Source organism: Ammodytes marinus, assembly GCF_949987685.1.
Source record: "Ammodytes marinus genome assembly, chromosome: 16".
Lineage (NCBI taxonomy): Eukaryota > Metazoa > Chordata > Actinopteri > Uranoscopiformes > Ammodytidae > Ammodytes > Ammodytes marinus.
This window is the reverse complement of record NC_137220.1, coordinates 4,032,816-4,057,815: the sequence shown is the minus strand read 5'-3', so window position 1 is coordinate 4,057,815 and position 25,000 is coordinate 4,032,816. Positions and strand designations below refer to the sequence as shown.

At 39.3% G+C, this 25,000-nt stretch overlaps 2 protein-coding genes across 3 annotated transcripts in view; one reads left to right on the top strand and one right to left on the bottom strand.

Annotated features, from left to right (window-relative positions):
• The window catches only part of crlf3 (cytokine receptor-like factor 3), a 24,068-nt gene extending 23,269 nt beyond the window's left edge, over positions 1–799 (top strand). Inside the window, exon 10 of one of the 2 annotated variants that reach the window (XR_013845268.1) lies at positions 675–799. The gene's annotated coding sequence lies outside the window, so the exon portion shown is untranslated. Of the gene's footprint in view, positions 624–674 lie in introns of those variants that run through there. The other variant, XM_080043884.1, reaches the window with a different exon arrangement.
• Positions 800–7,211: 6,412 nt separating this feature from the next.
• Positions 7,212–25,000, bottom strand: part of LOC307262875 (polycomb protein suz12-B-like) — a 23,382-nt gene continuing 5,593 nt past the window's right edge. The window contains exons 5-17 of the mRNA XM_080043881.1: positions 22,458–22,526; positions 20,604–20,653; positions 19,603–19,688; positions 18,990–19,227; positions 17,699–17,801; positions 17,153–17,258; positions 15,681–15,855; positions 14,255–14,343; positions 13,487–13,630; positions 12,762–12,919; positions 10,492–10,690; positions 9,723–9,802; positions 7,212–9,121 (exon numbers count right to left, since the gene is read on the bottom strand). Coding sequence (XP_079900007.1) covers positions 8,611–9,121; positions 9,723–9,802; positions 10,492–10,690; positions 12,762–12,919; positions 13,487–13,630; positions 14,255–14,343; positions 15,681–15,855; positions 17,153–17,258; positions 17,699–17,801; positions 18,990–19,227; positions 19,603–19,688; positions 20,604–20,653; positions 22,458–22,526 — 2,008 coding nt within the window. The 3' untranslated portion in view covers positions 7,212–8,610. The remainder of the gene's footprint in view (positions 9,122–9,722; positions 9,803–10,491; positions 10,691–12,761; positions 12,920–13,486; positions 13,631–14,254; positions 14,344–15,680; positions 15,856–17,152; positions 17,259–17,698; positions 17,802–18,989; positions 19,228–19,602; positions 19,689–20,603; positions 20,654–22,457; positions 22,527–25,000) is intronic.

The following is a 25,000-nucleotide window of genomic DNA, read 5'->3' as shown; positions in this document are numbered from 1 at the left end:
TCTATGGTTTATATACAGTATTTAGTTCAGTTTGTATGATTTACAGTGTCCACAGAAACTAACTTACACACATAAACTCAAAGGTGTGCACACACAAAAACACATACACTCTTTAGAGTACACACTATCTAATACCTTCTGTAACTGTGCCTGACTCTGATGGTGAACTATAACGGAGAAACTGCTTCTTGGACTTTCATAAGGTGTGAAATGACCAAATTTAATTAATGAAAATAGTTAAGTAAATCAAATGAATAATACTGAATTAGATTTATTTGATATCAAATAGGAAATAAATGTAGTTTTTTATGAAGAAAATCATGTCCCATGGTCTTATCACAGGTGTCTACGATGTTATCATTACCATACACAATCCAAAATAATTGAAATTAAATGTATTTAATTGCATACATATTAGATTATACATCTTAAACAATCTAAGATGTATTTTTTGTTGTTTTATTTTCAATAAAATCACGTTTTGACAAAAAAACTTGATTTTATGGTACTTTCCTCGACTGCGCGTTGTTGCCATATGGCAACAATTTATCAACTACCCCCCCTAAAACATATTTTTTTTTAATTTTCAAATATTTCCTCTATTTAAGCTATTTTCAATAATAAAAACACATAGAAATATTTTTATCATGTTTAAAAAATAATTCATGCAGTAGAGGGTTAATTATTATAATTTTTTTTTAATCTTAGCAAAAACTTTTTCACTGTGAAAGTCACACCTCGACACACACACACACACACACACACACACACACACACACACACACACACACACACACACACACACACACACACACACACACACACAGACAGACAGACACAGACACACACACACACACACACACACACACACACACACACACACACACACAGACAGACAGACAGACGTAGACACACACATTTCTTCAGTTAGTTCAGTGTGTTTACAGGCCTGTGGCACCGTGACTCGCCCGACCTCTCAGCCAATCACAAGACAGGAAAATGTTGTGGAAGAAAAATGTGAAGATAGCCGATAATCAAGAGGCTGAAATTATGCAGGAATGTTGTGCAAGTTCTAACCTGAAAATCTTGTGCATTGCTGGAACTCAGCTGTCTGTCTCTCTGTCTCGCTCTCACACACTCAGACAGACAGACACACACAGAGACAGACAGACAGACAGACAGACAGACAGACAGACAGACAGACAGACACAGACAGACAGACAGACCAGAGAGACAAACACACACAGAGACAGACAGATACACACACACACACACACAGACAGACAGACAGACAGACAGACAGATACACACACACACAGACAGACACACACAGAGACAGACAGATACACACACAGACAGACACACAGAGACAGACAGATACACACACACACACACACCCTTTGTATTTTTGTTTGAACTTTCGCCTTCAAATAATAAAACTGTTACTTTTTATTTTTTTAGCTTTTTAAGATTTTTTTTTGCGTTGACAATCCGAGCAGTATTCAGAGAAAGTCCTCTGGGTTCAGTGGGAGGATGAGCTGTATTGTTTGATTAAAGTTTGCGTCAGTGATTCTGGAGAACGCTTGTTGTCAAAATCACATTATGTCAAAATCCGTGAATATCTCCTCATGATCTACTACCTGTCCGTACTGAAAATAATCCAATGTTTATACCCAGCCTGGGCTCTGTAAACTGGTATGTAAACAAAGGGGCCCATCATAGCAAGCAAATGTTTCCCTTAAAGGGGCACTGTGTAACATTTGAAGTAATTTATTTGCTAAAATCAATATCTTCATTCATAAATATGTCCTCATTGGTGTAAAATCACCTCTGCCAATAATCTGAATGATCCTCCTGAGCGGAGAATTACAAATATTAATTTTACATTTTCTACATTGGGCAGGCAGGTCTTATGGAGGAATCCATGTTTTTGGAATGTCATCAGGTGCATCGTTTAGAATTGTTCTTGTCCTTGAAGGCCACTGTAGCTTCTGTTATTATTCTAAAGGGGTGGGGTTACCCAGGGAGCGTTGCATTCTAGAACTTTCTTGATGATGTCATATATATTACACACTGCCCCTTTAATATCTGAACTATTCCTTTAACGGCAAAGATGTTATGTCAAGGCAACGTGTACTTTTATAAATGAAATAGAAAATTCTCGTTTAAACCTGGTACATTGAAATGTTCCATTATATTTATGTTACTTTCACGAATGTACATTTGTCTGCTGTCACGTTTAATCTTAATTTTTTTTTTTCATCTGATGGAGTGAACGATGATGCTGCAATGTTATGGGCGGCAGTGGCGAAGTGGGTAGGAAGATTGCCTCTGGAGTGCAGGGTCGGAGGTTCGATTCCCCGCCTACCCGCCACATGTCGAAGTGTCCCTGGGCAAGACACTGAACCCCAAATTGCTCCCGATGGTCCAGAAAGCGCCTTGCATGGCAGCTACTGCCATCGGTGTATGAGTGTGTGTATGAATGGGTGAATGTGGTAAGATATGTAAAGCGCTTTGGGGCTGAGAAAATCGGCTAGAAAAGCGCTACATAAGTCAAGTCCATTTACCATTTACCATATCAGTTCTTTAGTAACATAGAAAAATCTTTTGTAAATCTGAATATATAACGGTTGCGTTCCGAATCGCATACTTTCTACTATATAGTATGTAGAAAAAAGATTTAGGATGTCCCGATTCTTGTGGCCAGATTTAGGATGGTTAGAAGTACCCGGATGTCCTACTTCATGCGGCCAAGATAGTTAGTGTTGAAAACTGCATCCTATTTGGGCGATTCTGACCCACAATCCAGTGCGCACGTGAAGTGACGTCACATCGACAAAGCCTCCATATGAAAACAAACGGGGATGCGACGGATATAAAAGCAAGAGGCAAGATCAAGGCGCAATGTTATGATGAAATAAGAGAGTAAAGTATGTCCCAAAAGTATGCCTACTGCATCCTAACTAGATTCTTTCGTCGGATGTAGTATGTAGAATAGAAAAAAGAAAGAGTATGCGAATCTTAACGCAACCAACATTTCAAAGATAGTTAAAAAAAAACTTGCGTATTTTTTTTTTTACTTGTTTTTCTCAGCTGATCTGAATTCAGTATTTTATCAGTGTGTCCAACTTAAATGGCTCTTGTAGTTGATGGTACAAATTTCCTGAAGACATTGAACACAACCTCTGTGTATTTTCTTCTACAATCTTGTGACTGAATTTTAAAGCATTTGGTGAAAACAGTGACACCCGCTGGCCAAACGTGTGTATTGCATTTTGGTCGTCACTGCCGTCGTTTCTTGACATTTTGTTCAATAAAAAGGTCATAGTGTAAACTGACTATTGTAATTTTTTTTCCTATTTTCGTGTTTTATAACAAATGTAACAAACAACTTATATAGATCCATTAGATCTGCTGTTACAATTTAAACGTGATGACTTCTAATATTTTAAATAAAACTTAATAGGTCAATCAACAAAAAGAGGCATCAAGGCAGAAATATTTGCACACCGTCACTTATGGGGAAAGACCTACTTCACCGGTGGGAATATGAAGGTGTATTGAACTCTGAGATCCTATGTAGTATAAATGTGCAATTTGTTTTAGAAATCGGTTCATCCTATCCTGAGAAAAGGCAGAAAGAGTGTTTTATGGTCTCACTGTCTAACCCTACAGTTTCCATCTTGTGACATCACAGTAAGGGTCAGGATTAACAGGACAGCTGGGCCAAGGGAAGACTGAGGGAAGACAAACCTCATTCATTATAGTATAAAAGCGATTTTATAATGATAGAACACCGGTTCCGCATGGGTGAAGTATTCCTTTAAATAACAGTGCTATAACACTAGCAGTCAAGGCTTTCATGGTCTGGTGTGTGTGTGTGAATGAGTGAGTGAGTGAGTGTGTGTGTGTGTGTGTGTGAGTGAGTGAGTGAGTGAGTGAGTGTGTGTGTGTGAGTGAGTGAGTGTGTGTGTGTGTGTGAGTGAGTGAGTGAGTGTCTGTGTGAGTGTGTGAGTGTTAGAAGTTATTACATGAAAGAAATGGACCGAGGCCTATAATACAAAATTGTTCTTTTTAATAGAAAAACCCATTTTGACTTTTAACTCCAAAAAGTTCACAATGTCAAAAAGCAGTTTTTTTTTTTTTTTTACATAAATTTGAAAGTTGAAGTTTTTAAAGTCTTGTTTGTTTGTTTGTTTGTTTTTCGTTGTCATGGCTCCTCCGGTGTGTTGTGCAAAATGCCGCTGGTCTTGTGAAATAACAGAAAAAAAAAAAAATAGAAATAAGAAAATGCCAGAATACAGAAAGCGCTCTAAACAAGGGGGTAAAGGGTATTTAAAGGTGCTCCGAGGAACTTTTAGTTTGTTAATTCTAGCGCCCCCCTTTGGACAAAAGCGGTAGTGTTTTTACCACGCCAGCTGTTGTTCCTGGGTGAGCGTATATACCCATGACAAAGGCATTAAGAAGAAAAACTATATAAAAATAGCATTCTTTGCACCGATGGTCTCGTTTGCTGTTACATGTAATTTATGATCATCAGAGGAAAAATGAGACTGTTTTCAGAAATATTTAAAAGTTCCTCGTAGCACCTTTAAAAGAACTGGGTCACAAAATATCCAACCATTATAATTCTGCATTAGTTTCTGCGAAGGAGCATCAATACCAGTATCCTTAAATGGCTGCTATCGGTTCAAAATAGAGCCAAGAATTAAAGGTGTAGTCGGTGATTCTGGAGAACGCTTGTTGTCAAAATCAGTGAATATCTCCTCACGATCCACTACCTGTCAGTACTGTGTGTGTGCTGAAAAAAATCCAGTGTTAATACACAGCTTAGGCTCTGTAAATTACCCTTTTTGTTTTTTTTCTTGTCTACAGAGCTGTGTGAGATGTGTATTAACACTAGATTATTTTTTACATTGCGGTTTTGACAACAAGCGTTCTCCAGAATCACTGACTCCACCTTTAACCAAATTATCTATAAAACAGCATCTGGACAGTGTTGATTGTTGCAGTGACATCTTTACAGAAATCTTAATTTTTTTAAACAAAAAGCAATAAAACGTTTTTTTTTTCCCACGGGAGACAATATCACAGAGATATATGCAGCAAATCCAAATGCTTTGGTTGTGTGAACTATGTTACATATCGGTCTACAAACAAAACCGTGGCTGAGTTGATAAAAGCCTTACTAACTAACGTCCTCCCTCCTACATACTCAACATGTACTCAAACATACACACAACATACTCAAATTGACGTCAAAATGAGTATGAGTAGGACTTTAGTAGGACAATAGTAGGGCATTTTTAAACCGTGGCTGTGTTGTACTAACTAACATCCTCCCTCCTACATACTCAACATGTACTCAAACATACACACAACATACTCAAATTGACGTCAAAATGAGTATGAGTAGGACTTTAGTAGGACAATAGTAGGGAATTTTTAAACCGTGGCTGTGTTGTACTAACATCCTCCCTCCTACATACTCAACATGTACTCATTAACATACACACAACATACTCAATTTGACGTCAAAATGAGTATAACTTTAGTAGGACGTTAGTAGGGGCTTTTTTTCCGAACACAGGCCTTGTCTCTTATGGTGCGTTTAGTTGTCCCAAACAATCTACTTTATTACACATACTTTTATAAAGAATTATATACAGGAAACTTAAAACCCAAAAGGCCAGCAGAGAAATGGATGAAAATAAACTTGTTCAGCTGCCCTCCACTTAACATGGGCTGAAGCTATTTGAATTTATTATATTATCATTTTGTCAATTAAAAGGTGGAGTCAGTGATTCTGGAGAACACTTGTTGACAAATGTACTTCTGGTCAAAAATCAGTGAATATCTCCTCATGATCCGCTACCTGTCTGTACTGTGTGTGTGATAAACAAAAGCCAGTTTACAGAGCCTAGGCTGTGTATTACTATTAACACTGGATTTTTTTTTTTTCTCCCCAGCACGCACACAGTACAGACAGGTAGCGGATCATGAGGAGATATTCACTGATTTTGACCAGAAGTGATTTTGTCAACAAGCGTTCTCCAGAATCACTGACTACACCTTTAAGTTAATGAGTTGATTCCAAATGATTTCAGTCGATCAAGGATTTGAAATCAAAACAGCTGGTGACATTTTTTAACGTGTGATCGGTAACGTTTTTTTTATTTATTTTTTTTAAACTCAAATATTACGTGACAGTCTGAGCGCATAAAAACGTTCTACTTTTCTTCTCCCAAAAAAATCAGACTTGTCATGTACTTGTGATTTAACCAAAAGAATTCACATGAGAAATCCTCTTAGCAAATCAATCATCAAAAAGAAAGCCGTCCAAAAGAAAAATGTCAGCCATGAAAGAGGTGGATCTCAAGTGGAGTTCGTTTGTCCAGCGATACTGAAGAAATGTTCGTAAAAAAAAAAACATTTTGCATTTTGGTGTCTCGTGTTCCGGCAGTTGGAGTCTGACGATTCGCTGAGAGTTTCTGAGGAATAATAAGTTCTAGCACCAGTAGGAGAGGCTCTGTGTGTGTGTGTGTGTGTGTGTGTGTGTGTGTGTGTGTGTGTGTGTGTGTTTGTGAGTGTGTGCGCTTGTACAGGCATTTTTGTAAGGACCAGTTTAAGCTTTTAACCATCAGAGTGAGGACATTTTTGGAAAGTGAGGACATTTTGCCTTGTTTGAGGGTTAACACTAGGTTTTAAGGGTCAGGTATGAATTAGGGTTAGTGTAAGGGTTGGGGTTAGGCATTTATTTTAGATGGTAGGGAATTATGCATTATGTCAGTGAATGTCCTCACAACTATAGCCGTACAAGAATGAATGTGTATGTATGTGTGTGTGTGTGTGTGTGTGTGTGTGTGTGTGTGTGTGTGTGTGTGTGTGCGAGTGTGTCCTCTGATTTGTCAGCACTGTCTCAGTTACATATGGGAGCGAGTTGGTTTTCCACTCACGTCCTTAGAGAGAAAGTTGACAATATAATAAATATCAATATCGTTATTATTATATTAATCAATATCGTTTTGTCGACTTCATGGTAACGGTTGATATTCAGAAAGAGGTACATAGACCGTTTCAACTGAGCTGTTCGGTTTGGTTCGTCTGTGTGTGTGTGTGTGCGTGTGTAAGAAAGTGTGTGTGTGTGTGTGTGTGTGTGTGTGAGTGTTTGTGGGTCTGTGGCTGTCTGTGTGTGTGTATGTGTAAGACAGTGTGAGTGTGTGTGTGTGGCTGTGTGTGTGTAAGAAAGTGTGAGTGTATTATAAAGTGTGTGTGGCTGTAAGTGTGTGAGTTATAAAGTGTGTGTGTGTGTGAGTATGTCTGTGTGTGTGTGTAAGACAGTGTGAGTGTGTGTATGTGTAAGAAAGTGTGTGGCTGTAAGTGTGTGAGTTATAAAGTGTGTGTGTGTGTGTGTAGTTCGGTGACCCTAGCACTGTCTTGCATTTCCACCGCTGTCAGTTGATTGAGAGTCGTACAGTTATTAACTAGAGAATCTTTCTCAGCATCAAGTTTTTCTTCCCGAGTAATTGACGTGAAAAAACAAAAGACTTCATGTTGTTTCTGGTGTAGTAAAATCCCTGCAGTAACGTGTGTGTGTGTGTGTGTGTGTGTGTGTGTGTGTGTGTGTGTGTGTGAGAGTGTGTGTGTGTGTGTGTCTGTTTTAACACCTTATAACAACGCACTATGTAATAAAACATTAAACTCTAATAACATTTTCACTTGGTCATGTAATAACAAACAACATTTTTGTATTAAAAAAAAACCTTGAACGCAACATGTAATACAGTCCCTGCTGTCTGTGTTAAGCTATTTCATAATGAAGTAGTTATAACACAATGCGGGGCTGCGCTGTCTTTTCAATTTAATAATATGTTGCATTTATTTACTTATATATATGTTGCATTCATGTATTTTACAAGCAAACTAAATGGATGTCTTCATTAATTTCGTTATAATAAAAAAAAAAATATATGTTTTGCATCCTAGCGTGAATCATAGTGACTCAAAATCAATTTAAAAAAAAAACACTATTAAAGCTGGGGTATGTGATTTCTGATTGGTCAAAGTTAACATGAGCTGTACACTTTGACCAATCAGAGCGAGGCTTCCGATTCTCTGTTCTTATTGGCTGTTGGGACTGTCCATTCACTTTGGCACCGACGTTGTTGGTGTAGAGCGTGTCAGGGAGGGACCATAGGGGAGGGACCAAAGAGAACAAGTGGAGCGGTTGAGGTATTTGGATTCGAATCTCTATCCCAACTGCTATTTTCTCCCCAAATCCTCCACCCCAGCTTTAAATCAGTAAATTAGTATTAGCTTTCATTGGTCAATAAGCGTTAACGAATTTAGTCATAAACTTAACTACACTACATAATACTTTAAACAAAATGTATGACATATTTCGTTCAGGCTGATTATTACTAAATATGGGCGTCCTTACCTAACAAAGTGAAAATGAATTACAATTTTATATGTTTCTCACACAATGCGTTGTTACATCTGTCTGTCGAGTGTGAGCTAACCCTTACATTGTCCAACCCACTCTTGTGTATTTTTTTTTTAAATTGTTGTGAATTGAAAAAAAAAAAAAAAAAAAAAAAAAAACAGTTTTCAAACCGAGCCGCCATTTTTGCCGAGACTTTCCTTGACACCGCCGCTCGTCCTATCCGTCACTTCCTCCTCCTCTTCCATTTCCTGGTTACCGTTGTCGAGGCGTTTGCCATTGTTAATCTCACCAGCACTTTTAAACGTTAACGGATTTTCTACCATTTCACTATTTTCTTCGGTCGCCGCCGCCTCCTCCGGTTCGATCTCCGGCTGGGACTCCACCGCACTCTCCCACTCTTCCTCCTCCTCCTCGTCCGAGTTGTTCTGATTGGTGCATTTCACTTCCTTGTTCTGTGACGCTACGTGCTGATTGGTGGATTTGACGTCCTTGTTTTGCAGGAGGCGGAGCCCGGCCATGGCCCTGTTGATGGTTGCCGTGGTGACCAGGTTGAAGTCGTGCATGCTGACGAGGTGAAGCAGGAAGTTGCGCTGCAGGCCGAGTTTGACCACGTGAGGGCCGTGGTGCTCGGCGAACAGCAGGCAAGCCTCGTTCATCTGGTTATCGGCTATGAAGCTAGGAGAGGGAGAGAGACAGGGAGGTAAGGTTAATATGGTGCTGAATGTAGGCCGCCATTGTTTTAAAGCTAGGAGACAGAGACAGAGACAGAGAGAGAGAGAGAGAGAGAGACAGAGACAGAGACAGGGACAGAGAGAGAGAGAGAGAGAGAGACAGAGACAGAGACAGAGAGAGAGACAGAGACAGGGAGGGTAAGTTAATATATTCATCTGGTTAACCGCTATAAAACATACCCTGTGTTCCAGTCCCCATACTACTTAGTATGTCAGTAAAAGATTTAGGATGTCCCAATACATGCACGTCAATTGTAGTATGCGGAAAATACATAATTGCCCCACTAACTCCAATAGCATTTTGGAGTATTCCTCTTTATTCTTGACATTTCTCGACATAATGAAAAAAAATCTTCCTTATCTGATTTTTTTTCTCTCTCCTGTCTGTGGCCCTAAAACTCTTCTGTACTTTAGTATGTAGTGTAGTAAAAAGAAAGAGTATGTGATTTGGAGCGCAGGGTGTGTTTTAACTCAGAGTTAAAACTGTGGTGTCAATGAGCAGTTTGCGGGCACAGCAACACTCCCACATGAACCCGGTCAATCACCTGTGATGCATGACGTGCAGGTTCCAAAGCTTCATGACCTCTTTCTCTCCTTCGTTCACGTCTGTGAATTCTTCTATTTGCTGCAGAGAAAAAAGAAGAGAGAAGGCTGATTTAAAAAAAAAAAAAAAAAATTCAAGCTTTATTAGACAGTACAAAGTTGAAATGGGGAGACAGAGAGAGAGAGAGATAGAGAGAGAGGGGATGACCTGCAGTAAAGGTCCACGGGTCGGATTTGAACCCGCGACCACTGCAACGAAGACCGGAGCCAATATGGTACACGCTCTATCCACTACACCACCGGAGCGCCCCGGAAGAAGGCCGATTTAAGACCAGATCGGAACATTATCACAACTGTTTCTAAAAAGGAGCACGCCAGAGTTTTAGTATTGTACCCTACGTAGTTACTTTCTCTTGACACACAACCACGTAAACAGGTAGATTATTTCTAAGTAAACCAGAGAGTAAACTTTAAGGACTAGCCCAGTACTTCCAAGATAATAGTTCAACTTTTTCAAAAGGGTTAAACGGACCTTGGCAGTGTTTTCCTTGAGCCAGTTTCTCCCTCGTCCTCAGGTCTGTCTGTCTGTCTGTGTGTCTGCCTGTCTGTCTGTCTGTATGCCTGTCTGTCTGCCTGCCTGCCTATCTGCCTGTCTGTCTGTCTGTCTGTGTGTCTGTCTGTCTATCTGCCTATCTGTCTGCCTGTCAGTCAAATGAACTAGACTCCATGTTTAAAGTTACTGTCCTTGTCCCCGTGAGTTTATAAACGGACCTTGGCAGTGTTTTCCTTGAGCCATTCGGGGTCGCCCTCGTCCTCGCTGTCCCTCTCCATCTCCTGCGGTCTCATGGGCACACAGCTGTCTGAGCGGAAGTACAGACGGTTGTGTCCGCTGATGAGAGTCCTCTGCTGCTCTCTGTCTCCGTCCTCCGACTCCAAGAACTCTGACAGACTGGGCTTGGTTCTCCGCTGTCTAGAGGGAAAAATATGAACGTGAAATACATATAAAAATAAATATAGTGGTAGACAAAATAATGTGGGGCGACTGTGGCTCAGGTGGTTAAGCGGGTTGGCCAACGATCCTAGGGTTGGCGGTTCGATCCCCGCCCGGCCACTTGTGTCATGGTTGTTGTGTCCCTGGGCAAGACACTTCACCCACCTTTCCTCGTGTGAATGTGTATGACTGCTGTATGTTTGAGGTGGTGGTCGGAGGGACTGATGGCGCTGAATGGCAGCCACGCTTCTGTCAGTCTGCCCCAGGGCAGCTGTGGCTACTATGGTAGTTTACCACCACCGGTATGACTGTGTGTGAATGAATGGAACCTGGAACCCTGTAAAGCGTCTTTGGGTACCTTGAAAAGCGCTATATAAATCCAATCCATTATTATTATAATGTGACAGTTCTCCGCGGTCTAAATGGAAAGAATAGACAATGTTTTTTTTGTTAAGATTATTTTTAATATATTTTTTTAAGTTTATCAGACAGTTTGGTTCACATGGAAAGACATACACAATGTTTTATTGTTGTTAAGATAATTTTTTTTGGCATTTTTTGTTTGTTTATTAGACAGTTTAGAGACATGACTTAGCTTAGTCCTCCGCGGTTCAAATCGAAAAATATGAACGTGAAACATATATAGTATACAGTGGTGGCCTGGTCTAAATGGAAAGAGATAGACAATGGTTTTTTTTAAAGATTATTTCCCCGTCCCCTGACTCCAGGACAGGACAGGACAGACTGGGCTTGGTTCGCCTGGGTCTAAATGGAAAGATTAATAATGGTAAGGAGGAAATAAACAATATTCACTTTGGAGGTAAAAATAGCGGACAAACCCTGATGATAAGGACTTATTGACAGGTATTAAACCTGCAGTGTGTAGAATTTTGGGTTTTATTTCCTAGCAGATTTTGTAGAAAGTAATTATAATATCCATAAGTACATTTAATTTAGTGCATACTAGCTGAAAAAAACGTTTTGAATTATTTTTTTTCCCCTTAGAAAGGGTCTCATATACGTCCATATGTCTGCATATTTTGGACTAAGGCCTAGTGCCGCCATCTTGAAAGTGTCATAGTTGGAATGTCATCAGGTGCATTGTTTAGAATTTAGAATTGTTCTTGTCCTTGAAGGCCACTGTAGCTTCTGTTATTATTCTAAAGGGGTGGGGTTACCCAGGGAGTGTTGCATTCTAGAACTTTGTAGAACTTTCTTGATGCTGTCATATTACACACTGCACCTTTAAAAAAGGGTTCCAACACATTTTTAACCAATCTGTTTTCAAAACATCTCCATGTAACCATCCCCACTTTCCATAACCTTATTTAAAGTATTATACTGAAGCTCTGACTGCGTCCGTCAAGACAAGTTTTATATAATTATCGTTCGAAAGCCAAAAATGTATGAAACACACCTTTCCTGGGAACAGCAAACTGTTACATGTTCTAACTTTGCCAACTAGCTGCTTCCAAATGCAGATTTTATAGAACAGTAACGAAATTCAAGTAACTATTTCGCATTACGTTCGATATGTTTTGGGGGTTTTTATGAACATGTTTTTAACACTAGTGGAAATGAGTGTACGTTCAAAACTTTTCCAAACAACTTCCCGGTCCTGGAAAACAGGTTTCTCAAATTTCAGAACGTTTTCAGCAATGTCCTAACCTTGGGAACCCTGTACATTCGCTCAATTTCTTGGTGATAAATAGTTGTGTACCTTCATGTGAGTATGTGTGTCTTAAAAACATCAACACAGGAGACAGACATATTACAGGAGGGGGCTCATATTTGAATTGTATCTCCAGCTCAGAGGCATACTAAAGTCACTATCTGAGACACTCTCTCACACACACACACACACACACACACACACACACACACACACACACACACACACACACACACACACACACACACACACACACACACACACACACACACACACACACACACACACACACACACACACACACACACACACACACACACACACACACACACACACACACACACACACACACACACACAGCGATAAACCCCAGTGTACCTGCATGTGAGTATGTGTGTGACGGCAGTCCTCTTGACCGGTCCGTTCCTGCTGAAGGCAAAGCCGGGCTGGCTGTGCATGTCTTGGGGGTTACCAGCATAGGAGCCGTCATAGCCCTCGTTTATAGACACCTCGATCTTTGCTCCTTTGGGATGGGGCTAAGCAACAACAGGACAGGAGACAGGTGTTAATATTACAGGAACAATTATTTAAAATATATCTTAGTGGGCTTATATTTAAAAAAAAAATAGTATTGTTGTGTAGTGATTAGACGCAGCTTCGAATATGGGTCAAACATTAAAACATTTTATTTTTATAATTTTTAAATGAATTATAAACATTTTAAAAATATTTTTCTAATTTTGTGAATAATGTTTTCAAATGCATGAATGGAACTTGACACATTGTTTGAACTGCAATTGTGCTGTAATTTGAGCATCCATTAATAAAAAATAAAAAATAAAATGCATTACTGGATTTGCCCTGTTTTTTTTTGTGCTAAAGACACCTTCAGATTACATTATATTATTAAGTATGCTGTATAAATAAAATCCATTATTAGTATTATTATTATTATTATTATTATTATTATTATTATTATTATTATTATTATTATTAGTAGTAGTAGTATTATTATTATTAGTAGTATTAGTATTATTAGTATTATTAGTATTATTATTATTATTATTATTATTATTATTATTATTATTATTACAGTGTCTCACCACGTAGTTGAATATGAATCTGTTGTGGGAGAGCTTGAGGTGCTTGACCAGACTGTAGAGTTTCCTACAGTTCAGCGTGCACCAGGGACAGTGCAGGTCGTCTCTGGCCTCAGTCTGCTGACGAGTGTTCAGGTTGTACTGGAACTAAAGGGAGAGAAGAAGAACTGCTGTTAGATAGATAGATAGATAGAGAGAGGGAGGGAGGGGGAGAGAGAGAAGGGGAGAGGGAGGGAGGGGGAGAGAGAGAAGGGGAGAGGGAGGGAGGGAGAGAGATAGAGGGAGGGAGAGAGGGAGATAGAGAGGGAGGGAGGGAAGGAGAGAGGGAGGGAGGGAGGTAGGGAGAGAGGGAGAGAGAGATAGAGAGATAGATGGAGGGAGAGAGAGATAGATAGAGATAGATGGAGAGAGAGAAAGAGAGAGAAATATAGATTAATAGATAAATAGATAGAGGGAGAGAGAGAGAAATAGAGATAAAGAGATAGAGAAAATTGATTGATGCAATTTATTTCAGACATATCAAAATCACAAAACAAAATGAAAAGCATGAAAATACAAAAAAATGATGTTCAAATGATTTCACAAAAAAATAAACAAATAAACAAATAACACATTGAATTGATATGCCTGAAAAGGAGTAGGAAGAAGTAATAAACTGCTCATGTTAACTTTGACCAATCAGAAATCATATACCCCCCAGCTTTAATTGCGACCGGCCTATTATTTAAATTACTTTTTGCTAAGGAATATTTTTGAACGTGTGAGACTGACCTGGTAGAAGATTCGTAGTTTCTGCCGAGGCTCAGCGGAGATCATTTCTCTTCTGGTTTGGACGTCAGAGTTTATAGATTCTTTAACAGCTGCAGCACAGAGGAGAGAAAATACTATGAAGGACTCTGCATCAAACAACTGTCACTGAATAATCTGTTAAAATGTTTTCTTCTAAAGTGTATACTGGGATGTATGTAAACTTAATGTACATTTAGTTGTATTCATTAAAAAAATTAAAAATAAACAGTTATCTTTGTACTTCTATATTTTTTTGTGCGGGTCAGTGGGTGTCACAGTAGTTAGGTTGGGAGAGCTGTGTGTGTGTGTGTGTGTGTGTGTGTGTGTGTATTTTGTACTTTTATATTTTAAGGACCCCCTAGAAAATAAGATGATTCATCTCAAAGGGATTAAACCTTCTAATAATAAACTATAATAATTCACACTAGATCAGATTGTTAGCTATGAGAAGATATCCTACCCTGACTACCCAGTGAGCATGAAGTTATTCATTTTATAAACTATCCCTGCGTTCCAAATCACATACTCTTTCTTTTTACTACACTACATACTAAAGTACAGAAGAGTTTTAGGGCCACAGACAGGAGAGAAAAAAAAATCAGATAAGGAAGATTTATTTTCATTAAGTTGAGAAATGTCAAGAATAAAGACGAATACTCCAAAATGCTATTGGAGTTATTGAGGCATTTATGTATTTTCAGCATGCTACAATTGACGTGCATGTATTGGGACATCCTAAATCTTTTTCCGGCATACTAAATAGTAGGGAAGTATGGGGATTGGAACGCAGGGTATGTGTAGGAAGCCTGTATCTTAGCCTGCCTACCCAGTGTGTTAGTGGCCCTCATGGAAAATGTGAGTAATAATAGATTAAGTCACATACAGCTCTAGAAAAAACTGAAGAGACCACTCCAAATGTTCAGTGTCTCTCGTTTTTCTATTTATAGGCATATGTTTGAGTAGAATGAACATTTTGGTTTTATAATATAAACCACTGACAACATTTCTAAAAAATTCACAATACATTTTTTTTTTGTCATTAAGAGCATTTTCAAAAAGTAATGTAGAGATGAAGATTGAAGAAAAATCCAGACTGGTCTCTTAATTCTTTTCTGGAGCTATATATCTAGACGGACGGACGGACGGACAGACAGATAGACAGACAGACGGATAGACAGACAGATAGACAGACAGACAGACAGACAGACAGACACATAGATAGACGGACAGACAGACAGACAGACACATAGATAGACGGACAGACAGACAGACAGACACATAGATAGATAGATAGACAGACAGACAGACAGACAGACAGACAGACAGACAGACAGACAGACAGACAGACAGACAGACAGACAGACAGACAGACAGACAGATTAATAAGATGATATCCTAGCCCACTAACCCAGGGTGGTCGTGGCCCTCATGGAGCTGGCTCTTGGGTCCTGGTTGGTCTCTGTGTTGCGCGTGGCTAACGGTTTAGCTACGGGAGCCGTGGAGCGGTCGGAAGCATCGCTGGTCCATCGCAGGGTGAACTGAAGAGTCGGACCCGCAGAGAAGCTCTCAAACGGGGGCAAGCGCTATGGGGGAAACAAGACACAGTATTTCACTACACAGGCTAAAAGATCTGCTGTTATTTACATAGAGAGAGAGAGAGAGAGAGAGAGAGATAGATAGATGGATGGATAGAGAGAGGGAAAGGGATAGAGAGAGAGAGAGGGAGAGAGAGAGGGGGAAAGAGATAGAGAGAGAGAAAGAGAGAGAGATAGATATATAGGGAGAGAGAAAGAGAGATAGATAGATAGATAGATAGAGATAGATAGATAGATAGATAGATAGATAGATAGATAGATAGATAGATAGATAGATAGATAGATAGATAGATAGATAGATAGATAGATAGATAGATAGATAGATAGATAGATAGATAGATAGATAGATAGATAGATAGATAGATAGATAGATAGATAGATAGATAGATAGATAGATAGATAAACAGACAAATAGATAGATAAATAAGATGTAGACTTATTTTCAGAGAAGTCCCACACCCGTACAGGAGCTGTGTTAAAATGATTTGGTCTCCAAGACAAAAAGACAATGATGGAGGGATAGAAGGTTAATAACACTCCAACCCAACTCCAGTAGCGCTGCCGACATCACACGCGGTATGTCTTATCAAGTTTGTATGAGAGCTAAGCAGAACCAATGTACCATAACATGCCTTTAAAGATACACAATTTCTTTCACATTTCAACTGCAAATTACTCATTTAGAAAAATGTGCATAAAGGCATATTCTATTAATAAAAATAAAAGGCCAACGTTTTCAATTCAAAATCACGTTCAGATTTATTTAAGTTCTGTCTGCAATTGGTTGCTGCTGATTTGCATAAACGCCACACAAGAAACATTTTCTCTAAACAGAAGTCTCTTGAGTCTTTGCGATGTGTCTACACACGCGGCGGTTGAACGCAGAAATGACCAATTCTGTCGACCAATCAATAGACTGCAGTGTGTAGCTCCACCCCCTTTTTGGGACCCTTTGGGACGGTTTTGTACCCCAACCCCAAAAAATAGGAGCCGCTCAGCTTGCTTATGTTGGGACCCTACCCAACTTTTGACGGTGGAAACACGAATAAAACCGTGCCGAGCTGCACCGCACTGCTCAGGAGGAAAACAAGGCTTTAATGTTGACTTGACATATCTCTCTTTTACACACACACACACACACACACACACACACACACACACACACACACACACACACACACACACACACACACACACACACACACACACACACACACACACACACACACACACACACACACACACACACACACACACACACACACACACACACACAGACACAGACCTTTCCGTCCACGATGGTCTCCCAGGTGGCTCTCTTCTTGTTAACGGGACATTCTTCCATCTCCTGCATAGACACTTCATACTCTCCATCCAACAGCTGCAGACGCCTGCACACACACAATACCATCAAGGCATTAATACAATACTTATTTCTGTGTGTGTGTGTGTGAGCGTGTGGGTGGGTGAGTGTGTATATGTGTGTCGCTCTGTAACTGTGTTTGTTTGTATCTGTGTGTGTGTGTTAGTTCATGTGTTTGTGACTGAGTGGGTGAGTGTGTGTATCTGTGTGCCACTGTAACTGAGTGTGTTTGTATGTCTGTAACTGTGTGTGTGTGTCTCTGCGTGTGTTAATTTGTGTGTGTATGTGTCTCTGTGTTAATATGTGTGTGAGTGTGTCTCTGCTTGTGTTAATTTGTGTGTGTATGTGTCTCTGTGTTAATGTGTGTGTGTGTCTCTGCGTGTGTTAATTTGTGTGTGTATGTGTCTCTGTGTTAATATGTGTGTGTGAGCGTGTGTGTGTGTTAATATGTGTGTGTGTGTGTTTCACCTGTTTTTATCAAAGACCGTCATCTGAGCTACGAATGTGGTTTCTCCCTCCTCCAGTAGAGAGGAGCTCCTCCTTTTCCTGTTCACCACATCCTCTGAACATTCTGACACACACACACACACACTTTAGTTTATTACATTTGAACACTACATTTTTTTCAGAGCACACACACACACACACACACACACACACACACACACACACACACACACACACACACACACACACACACACACACACACACACACACACACACACACACACACACACACACACACACACACACACACACACACACACACACACACACACACACACACACACACACACACACACACACACACACCAGATCGTGGGGAGATAATAACTGAACGAGCATTCTTCAGAATTGTTGACTAGACCTTTACGTATTGCAAATTGTGACACGCCTATTTAAATAGCTTTTTGTTGTTGTTTTCAACTAACTCCACACGACAAAGTTAGAAGGGTTTGGTGGATTTGGGTTTTACAGTTACCGTGACTTTAAGGGTGTTGTTTTGGGGCGCTCCGGTGGCGTAGTGGATAGAGCGTGTACCATATCGGCTCCGGCCTTCGTTGCAGTGGTCGCGGGTTCAAATCCGACCCGTGGACCTTTACTGCAGGTCATCCCCCCTCTCTCTCGCTCTCTCCCCATTTTAAACTCTGTACTGTCTAATAAAGCTTGAAAATGCCAAAAAATAATCTTAAAAGGGGCACTGTCTAATATGTACGGAAGAGGATTAGGGCCACACATGAAAAAAAAAAAGTAAAAAAATAAATAAATAAAAAGTTCTGACTTTATTCTCATAATTTTTTTTTTTCAATCAAAAGGACATAGGTTAGACTGTTGTTTTTTTCAGAATTCTGAGAAAAAAGTCAGAATTCCACTCAGGAGGATAATTCTGATTATTGGCAGAGGTGATTTCACACCAATGAGGAAATATTTATGAATGAGGATATTGATTTTAGCTAATAAATTACTTAAAATGTTACACAGTGTCCCTTTAAAAATAAATAAAAAAAAAGAGTGTTGTACCGGTAAGTCTGTTCTAACCTTTATTTCTACAGGTAAATCCCATTGAGTCCGAAGACTATTTTTCAAGGGAGACCTGTTTTCCTTTCCCACGTTACCATTCACACACACATTCACACACCGATAGCAGGCTAACTATCGACTTTCACACAAGGCAAGGTGGATGAAGTGTCTTGCCCAAGGACACAACAACTATGACACAAGTGGCAGGGCGGGGATCGAACCTCCAACCCTTCTCACCTCTGTTGTGGTGGTTCTCTCCATTGACAGGTGTGCGTGGGTATCCGGGCCTGGTCACTCTGAACAGCAGCGAATAGGACTTCACCATGTGGGAGTTACTGGGTTCAAACTCGCTGCTGGGGACCAGGAGAGAGGGGTACGCGGCCCCGGCTTTAGCCCCAACTTCAGCCTCCGTCTCTGGGTTCAGAGGCACCAGCTTCTTGCCCGTGGGGACCTGCTTTACCGGGCAGCTCACATCCTGGAATGAATACAGGAGAAAAACTCTTAAGATGGATTTCACTGCTAGAAAGTTCTATTAAAGCTACAGTGTGTAACCTCTTCTTGGGATTTTTCTGAGCTCATGCTTCAGTGTCGAGAGGAGACACCAGTTTGTAAACCAGTTTGCTTTTTGGAGTTTTGTGGAGCTGATGAGGCTCAATCAACTTTGTGTCAACTCGTTTGGCGATGGCTTGAATGTAACCGACATTCATTAATATGAGAAAGTTACGCACTATAGCTTTACAAGGTGGAAAAGATGGTCCCACTCATCGCCTCATAGATAGACAGACCGATATACAGACAGATAGACAGACAGACAGATAAACAGGCAGACAGACAGACAGTTCCTTCTCACCTTCCTCTTCTTGTGACAGACTTTGACCAGCAGAACTTCCAGAGAAACAGAGTTCTGGTCGTTCTCACTGTCCTGAGAAGGTTTCCCTGAAGAACAGGAACGAAAATATATTATTTTATTTTTAATTCATTAATTTATTGAATATATTAAAATAATACAAACGCACAGTGAAACTTATAGGCAATAATAAGACAAACAAACAAAAAAATCATAGAAAAATAAAAGTGAAATTTACAGCCGTCATTGTCCATGTTTACTCTTGGTCGGTTTAATCTCTCTATCTCTCTCTCTCTCTCTCTCTCTGTCTCTGTCTGTCTGTCTGTCTGTCTGTCTGTCTGTCTGTCTGTCTGTCTGTCTGTCTGTCTGTCTGTCTGTCTGTCTGTCTGTCTGTCTGTCTGTCTGTCTGTCTGTCTGTCTGTCTGTCTATCTTCTTATTAGAAAAATAAGTTACATTTAGAGCCATCAGTGTGAGATATTTAATTGTCTAGCTATAAGAAATCAACCATTTTGGACCAAAACAACAGCAAAATAATGGGAAAGCATGTAACAAGACATAAATGAAATATATTATTAAAAACAGGACTTAAAAACTCCCTGAATCAAAATGAAAGACTTTCCCTGCGTTCCAAATCACATACTCTTTCTTTTTACTACACTACATACTAAAGTACAGAAGAGTTTTAGTCTTTTTACTACACTACATACTAAAGTACGGACGAGTTTTAGGGACACAGACAGGAGAGAAAAAAAAAATCAGATAAGGAAGATTTTTTCTCATTATGTCGAGAAATGCCAAGAATAAAGACGAATACTGCAAAATGCTATTGGAGTTAGTGGGGCATTTATGTATTTTCAGCATGCCACAATTGACTTGCATGTATTGGGAGACATCCTAAATCTTTTTTCTGGCATACTAAATAGTATATAATATGGGTAATGGAACGCAGGGTTTATCTTTAAAAAGGCCAAAGGATGGAGAGAGCGAAGGAGGACAAACTCACCAACTTTATGGAAGAATCCAGTGAAGGTGAGCTGCAGGTTAGATGCCAAACTGTGCAGAGGAAAGACAAAGAGGAGAATTTTAAAGATGATGTCATGTCTGAGCTGGGAAAGACAGCTTTTAGCTTCAGTGCCCCCGACTCCTGGAACAACTTACAGCAACAAATTAAACTAAATACCTTCATATCCTTTAACCAATTTAAACAAACTATCTTAAATCTGCCAAACTCTACCTGTAACTGTTTTAATTAGGCTATATTGTACTTTCACCCATTTCATTTTAATTGCTGCCACTCTTCACCACTGTGTAAATGTTTCAATTGTTTTTCTCTTCACCGGTTGTTGTGTATTTGATGTATTTGCATTGAATATTGTTTATGTATTGTTGTTTTTCCTTTGAATTTGTTTGATCTCGACGTCATTGTAAATGAGGGTCACCCCTCAATTGGTCTCTCGAGGATAAATAAAAGTTATATGAAAATGAAATGAAATGTTTGATTAAACGTTTACTATATATGAAATCTCACAAGGTCATCAAATCTGGAACAAACTCCCAGAAAACTTGAGGTCTGCTGCAACTCTCAGTTCTTTTAAATCGAGTCTGAAGACTTTTTTGTTTCCATTTTAACCTGCAATTTTTTATTTTATTTGCTTCTTTTATTCGCTTTTAAATCTTTTATAATGTGTTTTAATGTATTCTAATCTTGCCCTTGTAAAGCACTTTGAGTGGCCTTGTGTCTGAATTGTGCTATAGAAATAAACTTGCCTTGCCTTGCCTAGATAATTAGTAGGGCTGTTTTTTATTATTAATTTCACATAGTCCACTTTTTGACACCTGTAAACCTTTCCCCAAAGTCAGATAAAAGCGATTTAAACTTCAACTGTAGCCAATTAGTTTTACTTTCTGGTCTAACACTACATTTTTACATGGATTGTTATGTCCTTGTGATAATGTACCTTGATTACTTATTCGTTGAATTTTGTTGTTGCAAATGTGTGTGTTGCTTGATTGTGTAATGTGTGTGTGTGTGTGTGTGTGTGTGTGTTGCGTGTCTTGATTATACAGTGTGTGCTGCTTACGTTTGTTGACTGTGTCTTGTGTTTTTTTAGCTACTGTCATGTGCCTTCCTTTAAATTTCCCCTTGGGCACGAATACAATTATTTGAATTTTCCAGGTATTTTATTCACTGGATTAACCAAAAAAAAAAACAGACAGACATTGAGTAAACGTATTGTTCTACTGTTTATAAGGTTAAGAAGCATATTACTGTCTTATCCATGGGAAATAAATCTGCCAACATCACGTATTGTTATTCATTATCCAATTTATATGGAAAGGGTTTAGGCCTCGTTTTGATGAAGATTATGATCATATGAAGAATATTAAAACGCAGATAAACATCCCGGTGGTTAAACAACAACCCCGGAGGACGCTGTGTGTGTGTGTGAGTGTGTGTGTGTGTGTGTGTGTGTGTGTGTGTGTGTGTGTGAGTGAGTGAGTGAGTGAGTGAGTGAGTGAGTGTTTGTGTGTCAGAGAGTGAGAGAGACAGAGAAAGAGAGACAAAGAGAGAAAAAAGAAAGAAAGAAAGAAAGAAAGAAAGAAAGAAAGAAAGAAAGAAAGAAAGAAAGAAAGAAAGAAAGAAAGAAAGAGCTTCAGTGAGTCTGTATGAGTGAGAGACTTAGTGTGTGTGTGTGTGTGTGTGTGTGTGTGTGTGTGTGTGTGTGTGTGTGTGTGTGTGTGTGTGTGTGTGTGTGTGTCTGAGAGAGTGAGAGAGACAGAGAAAGAGAGACGGACAAAGAGAGAGAGAGAGAGAGAGAAAGAAAGTGTGTGTGTGTGTGTGTGTGTGTGTTTTTACCTCTGAGTCTCTTGCTCTCCTCTCATCTTCTCCACTTTGAACAACAGATTGTCGACCTTGGAGCTTTTCCTGTGAACACACAAAAACAGCAGGTTAGAAAGACACACACACACACACACACACACACACACACACACACACACACACACACACACACACACACACACACACACCACACACACACACACACACACACACACACACACACACACACACACACACACACACACATACATGGTTCACTGAACAGGCAGAAAGATACACCGTACATCAGAGCCAAATAAATGTATTATGGAGGGTAGATAGATACAGGCCACTGACAAACATGAATTTTTTAAAGCACTGGTCAATTTTGTGATATTTGTCTATCTATCTTCCATAACATGTCTTCTTTCATACTAGTATAAATCAAAGGTCCAACATGTACATTCAGGTGTTTATTTGACTAAACCTTGTCTGTTTGCGTCTGTATATTTCTCCTATACAACCATCTTTAAACGGATATTATCTCAACATTATTATTTTTCTTCAATACTCTGAAACAAAAATCACAACTTCTAAAGCACTTACATCAACTAAACTTTCCATAATCATTCTCAGCACTATTCTGAAGGTTATTACAGAAGGATTTGTTCATATGCTGTTAATTGTCTGATTTGGGGTTCCATTTCCTGCTTGAAAACATGCTGAAAATGCCATTTTTAAGATAGTTTTTTAGTGTAAAACTGAAATTTGTTAGAAAGCATGGTCCACCTGGTTTAAATCAGCAGTGTTTCCGGATGAAGGCATTATTACTACTAGTCCTACACAGCTTTTGATGAGGGACATAAATCCACGTTCAGTTCAACAGGAACATAGAGAAACTAATGAGTGAAAGGACTCTAAGTGAAAACACATGGGAAGCCTCTGCAAGAAACCACCTTAACCTAACAATCTCCCTGCGTTCCAAATCACATACTTTTTCTTTTTACTACACTACACACTAAAGTACAGAAGAGTTTTAGTCTTTTTCCTACACTACATACTAAAGTACAGAAGAGTTTTAGGGCCACAGGAGAGAAAAAAAATCTGATAAGAAAGATTTTTTTTCATTATGTCGAGAAATGTCAAGAATAAAGACGAATACTCCAAAATGCCATTGGAATTAGTGGGGCATTTATGTTTTTCAGCATACTACAATTTACATGCATGTATTGGGACATCCTAAATCTTTTTCTGGCATACTAAATAGTAGGGAAGTATGGGGATTGGAACGGAGGGCACCTTTACCCAACAATCTGTCTTGACTGTTTTAGCTCTTTTGCTCTAGCCTCTAAATTTTGTTTTGGAAGATGTCATTGATTAGTTCTTACAGTTAAAAAGACTCAAGACTTGGGGCGCCCTTAGCTCAGTTGGTAGGGCGTTCCCCCCCCCCCCCGGGCCGGGCCCAGCAGCAGACCCGGGTTCGATTCCCACCCGCGGTCGTTCTCTGCATGTCACTCCCCTCTCTGCCCCATTTCACCTCTGTCTCTCTGCAATCTATCAATAAAGCATCAAAATGCCCAAAAAAATGTCTAAAAAAGACTCAAGACTTGAGACTTGACTCAATTGAGGCCAAAAAGGAGCAATAAAGAGACTACAGTTAAGCCTCTGATCAAACAGGCAGCATGTATCTGATCAATCCACTTCTTTTATATGACTCGAGTATATTTTATTTTTTATTTATTTATTACGGCTCACGGCCATAGCACATGGCATGGAGCACACAATTCAACTGAAATCATTACAAAACAAAACAATGGTGCACGGCAAGGAAAAACAAAACAAAAACATCATTTAAACAATGGCAAAACATTTCTCAAAAAGGCACCTGTTTTAACAATAACCCCTGGCCTACTTGCCCTCAAAAGCGAAATCAGTTTGGTCATGGATGGAAAATAAACATAATAATTTGGCAGGTACTTTTTTCTATAATACATTACGTCCACATTTTCACACTCAAACTACTTATTCCTACTTTGTGAGCAGTAGTTAATAGCCGGTAAATCCTAACCAATAGCTGTTGGGCTTAATGCACTTACAGTCAGAAGAGGAAAGTGAAAGTGAGCCGAGTTGTAACAGACATTTCACCTGCTTCACTGCCTCCCACTCAAATCAGAACTGACACCTTGTAACTGACGGTAACGGCAGCCATGTTTTGATCTCAAACCCCACGACATGAATTTACTGTTTCACCAGAAGAAGAAAAAGCACCAGGGGGATGATGAGGTCATGACCATATAAGGAGTGCAAAGAAATACACTACACATGAAATATTTTAGAGATCATTGCAACACGAGTAAAGCTTGCACTCTTTCAGGTATAGTTTAGCAATGATTAGTATTTATACAAACACTTTTATCATATCTTAAGTATTTTTCTAAAGTTTTATTGTTGTTAAAACTTCAAATGAGGGATCTGAGACGTTTTAATCTTATCTCTGAAATACCACAGGAGCTCCTACATATTCATTAGATTACTAAAAATACTAAAGAATTTATGATAAATAAGAAGAATTTTAAAAC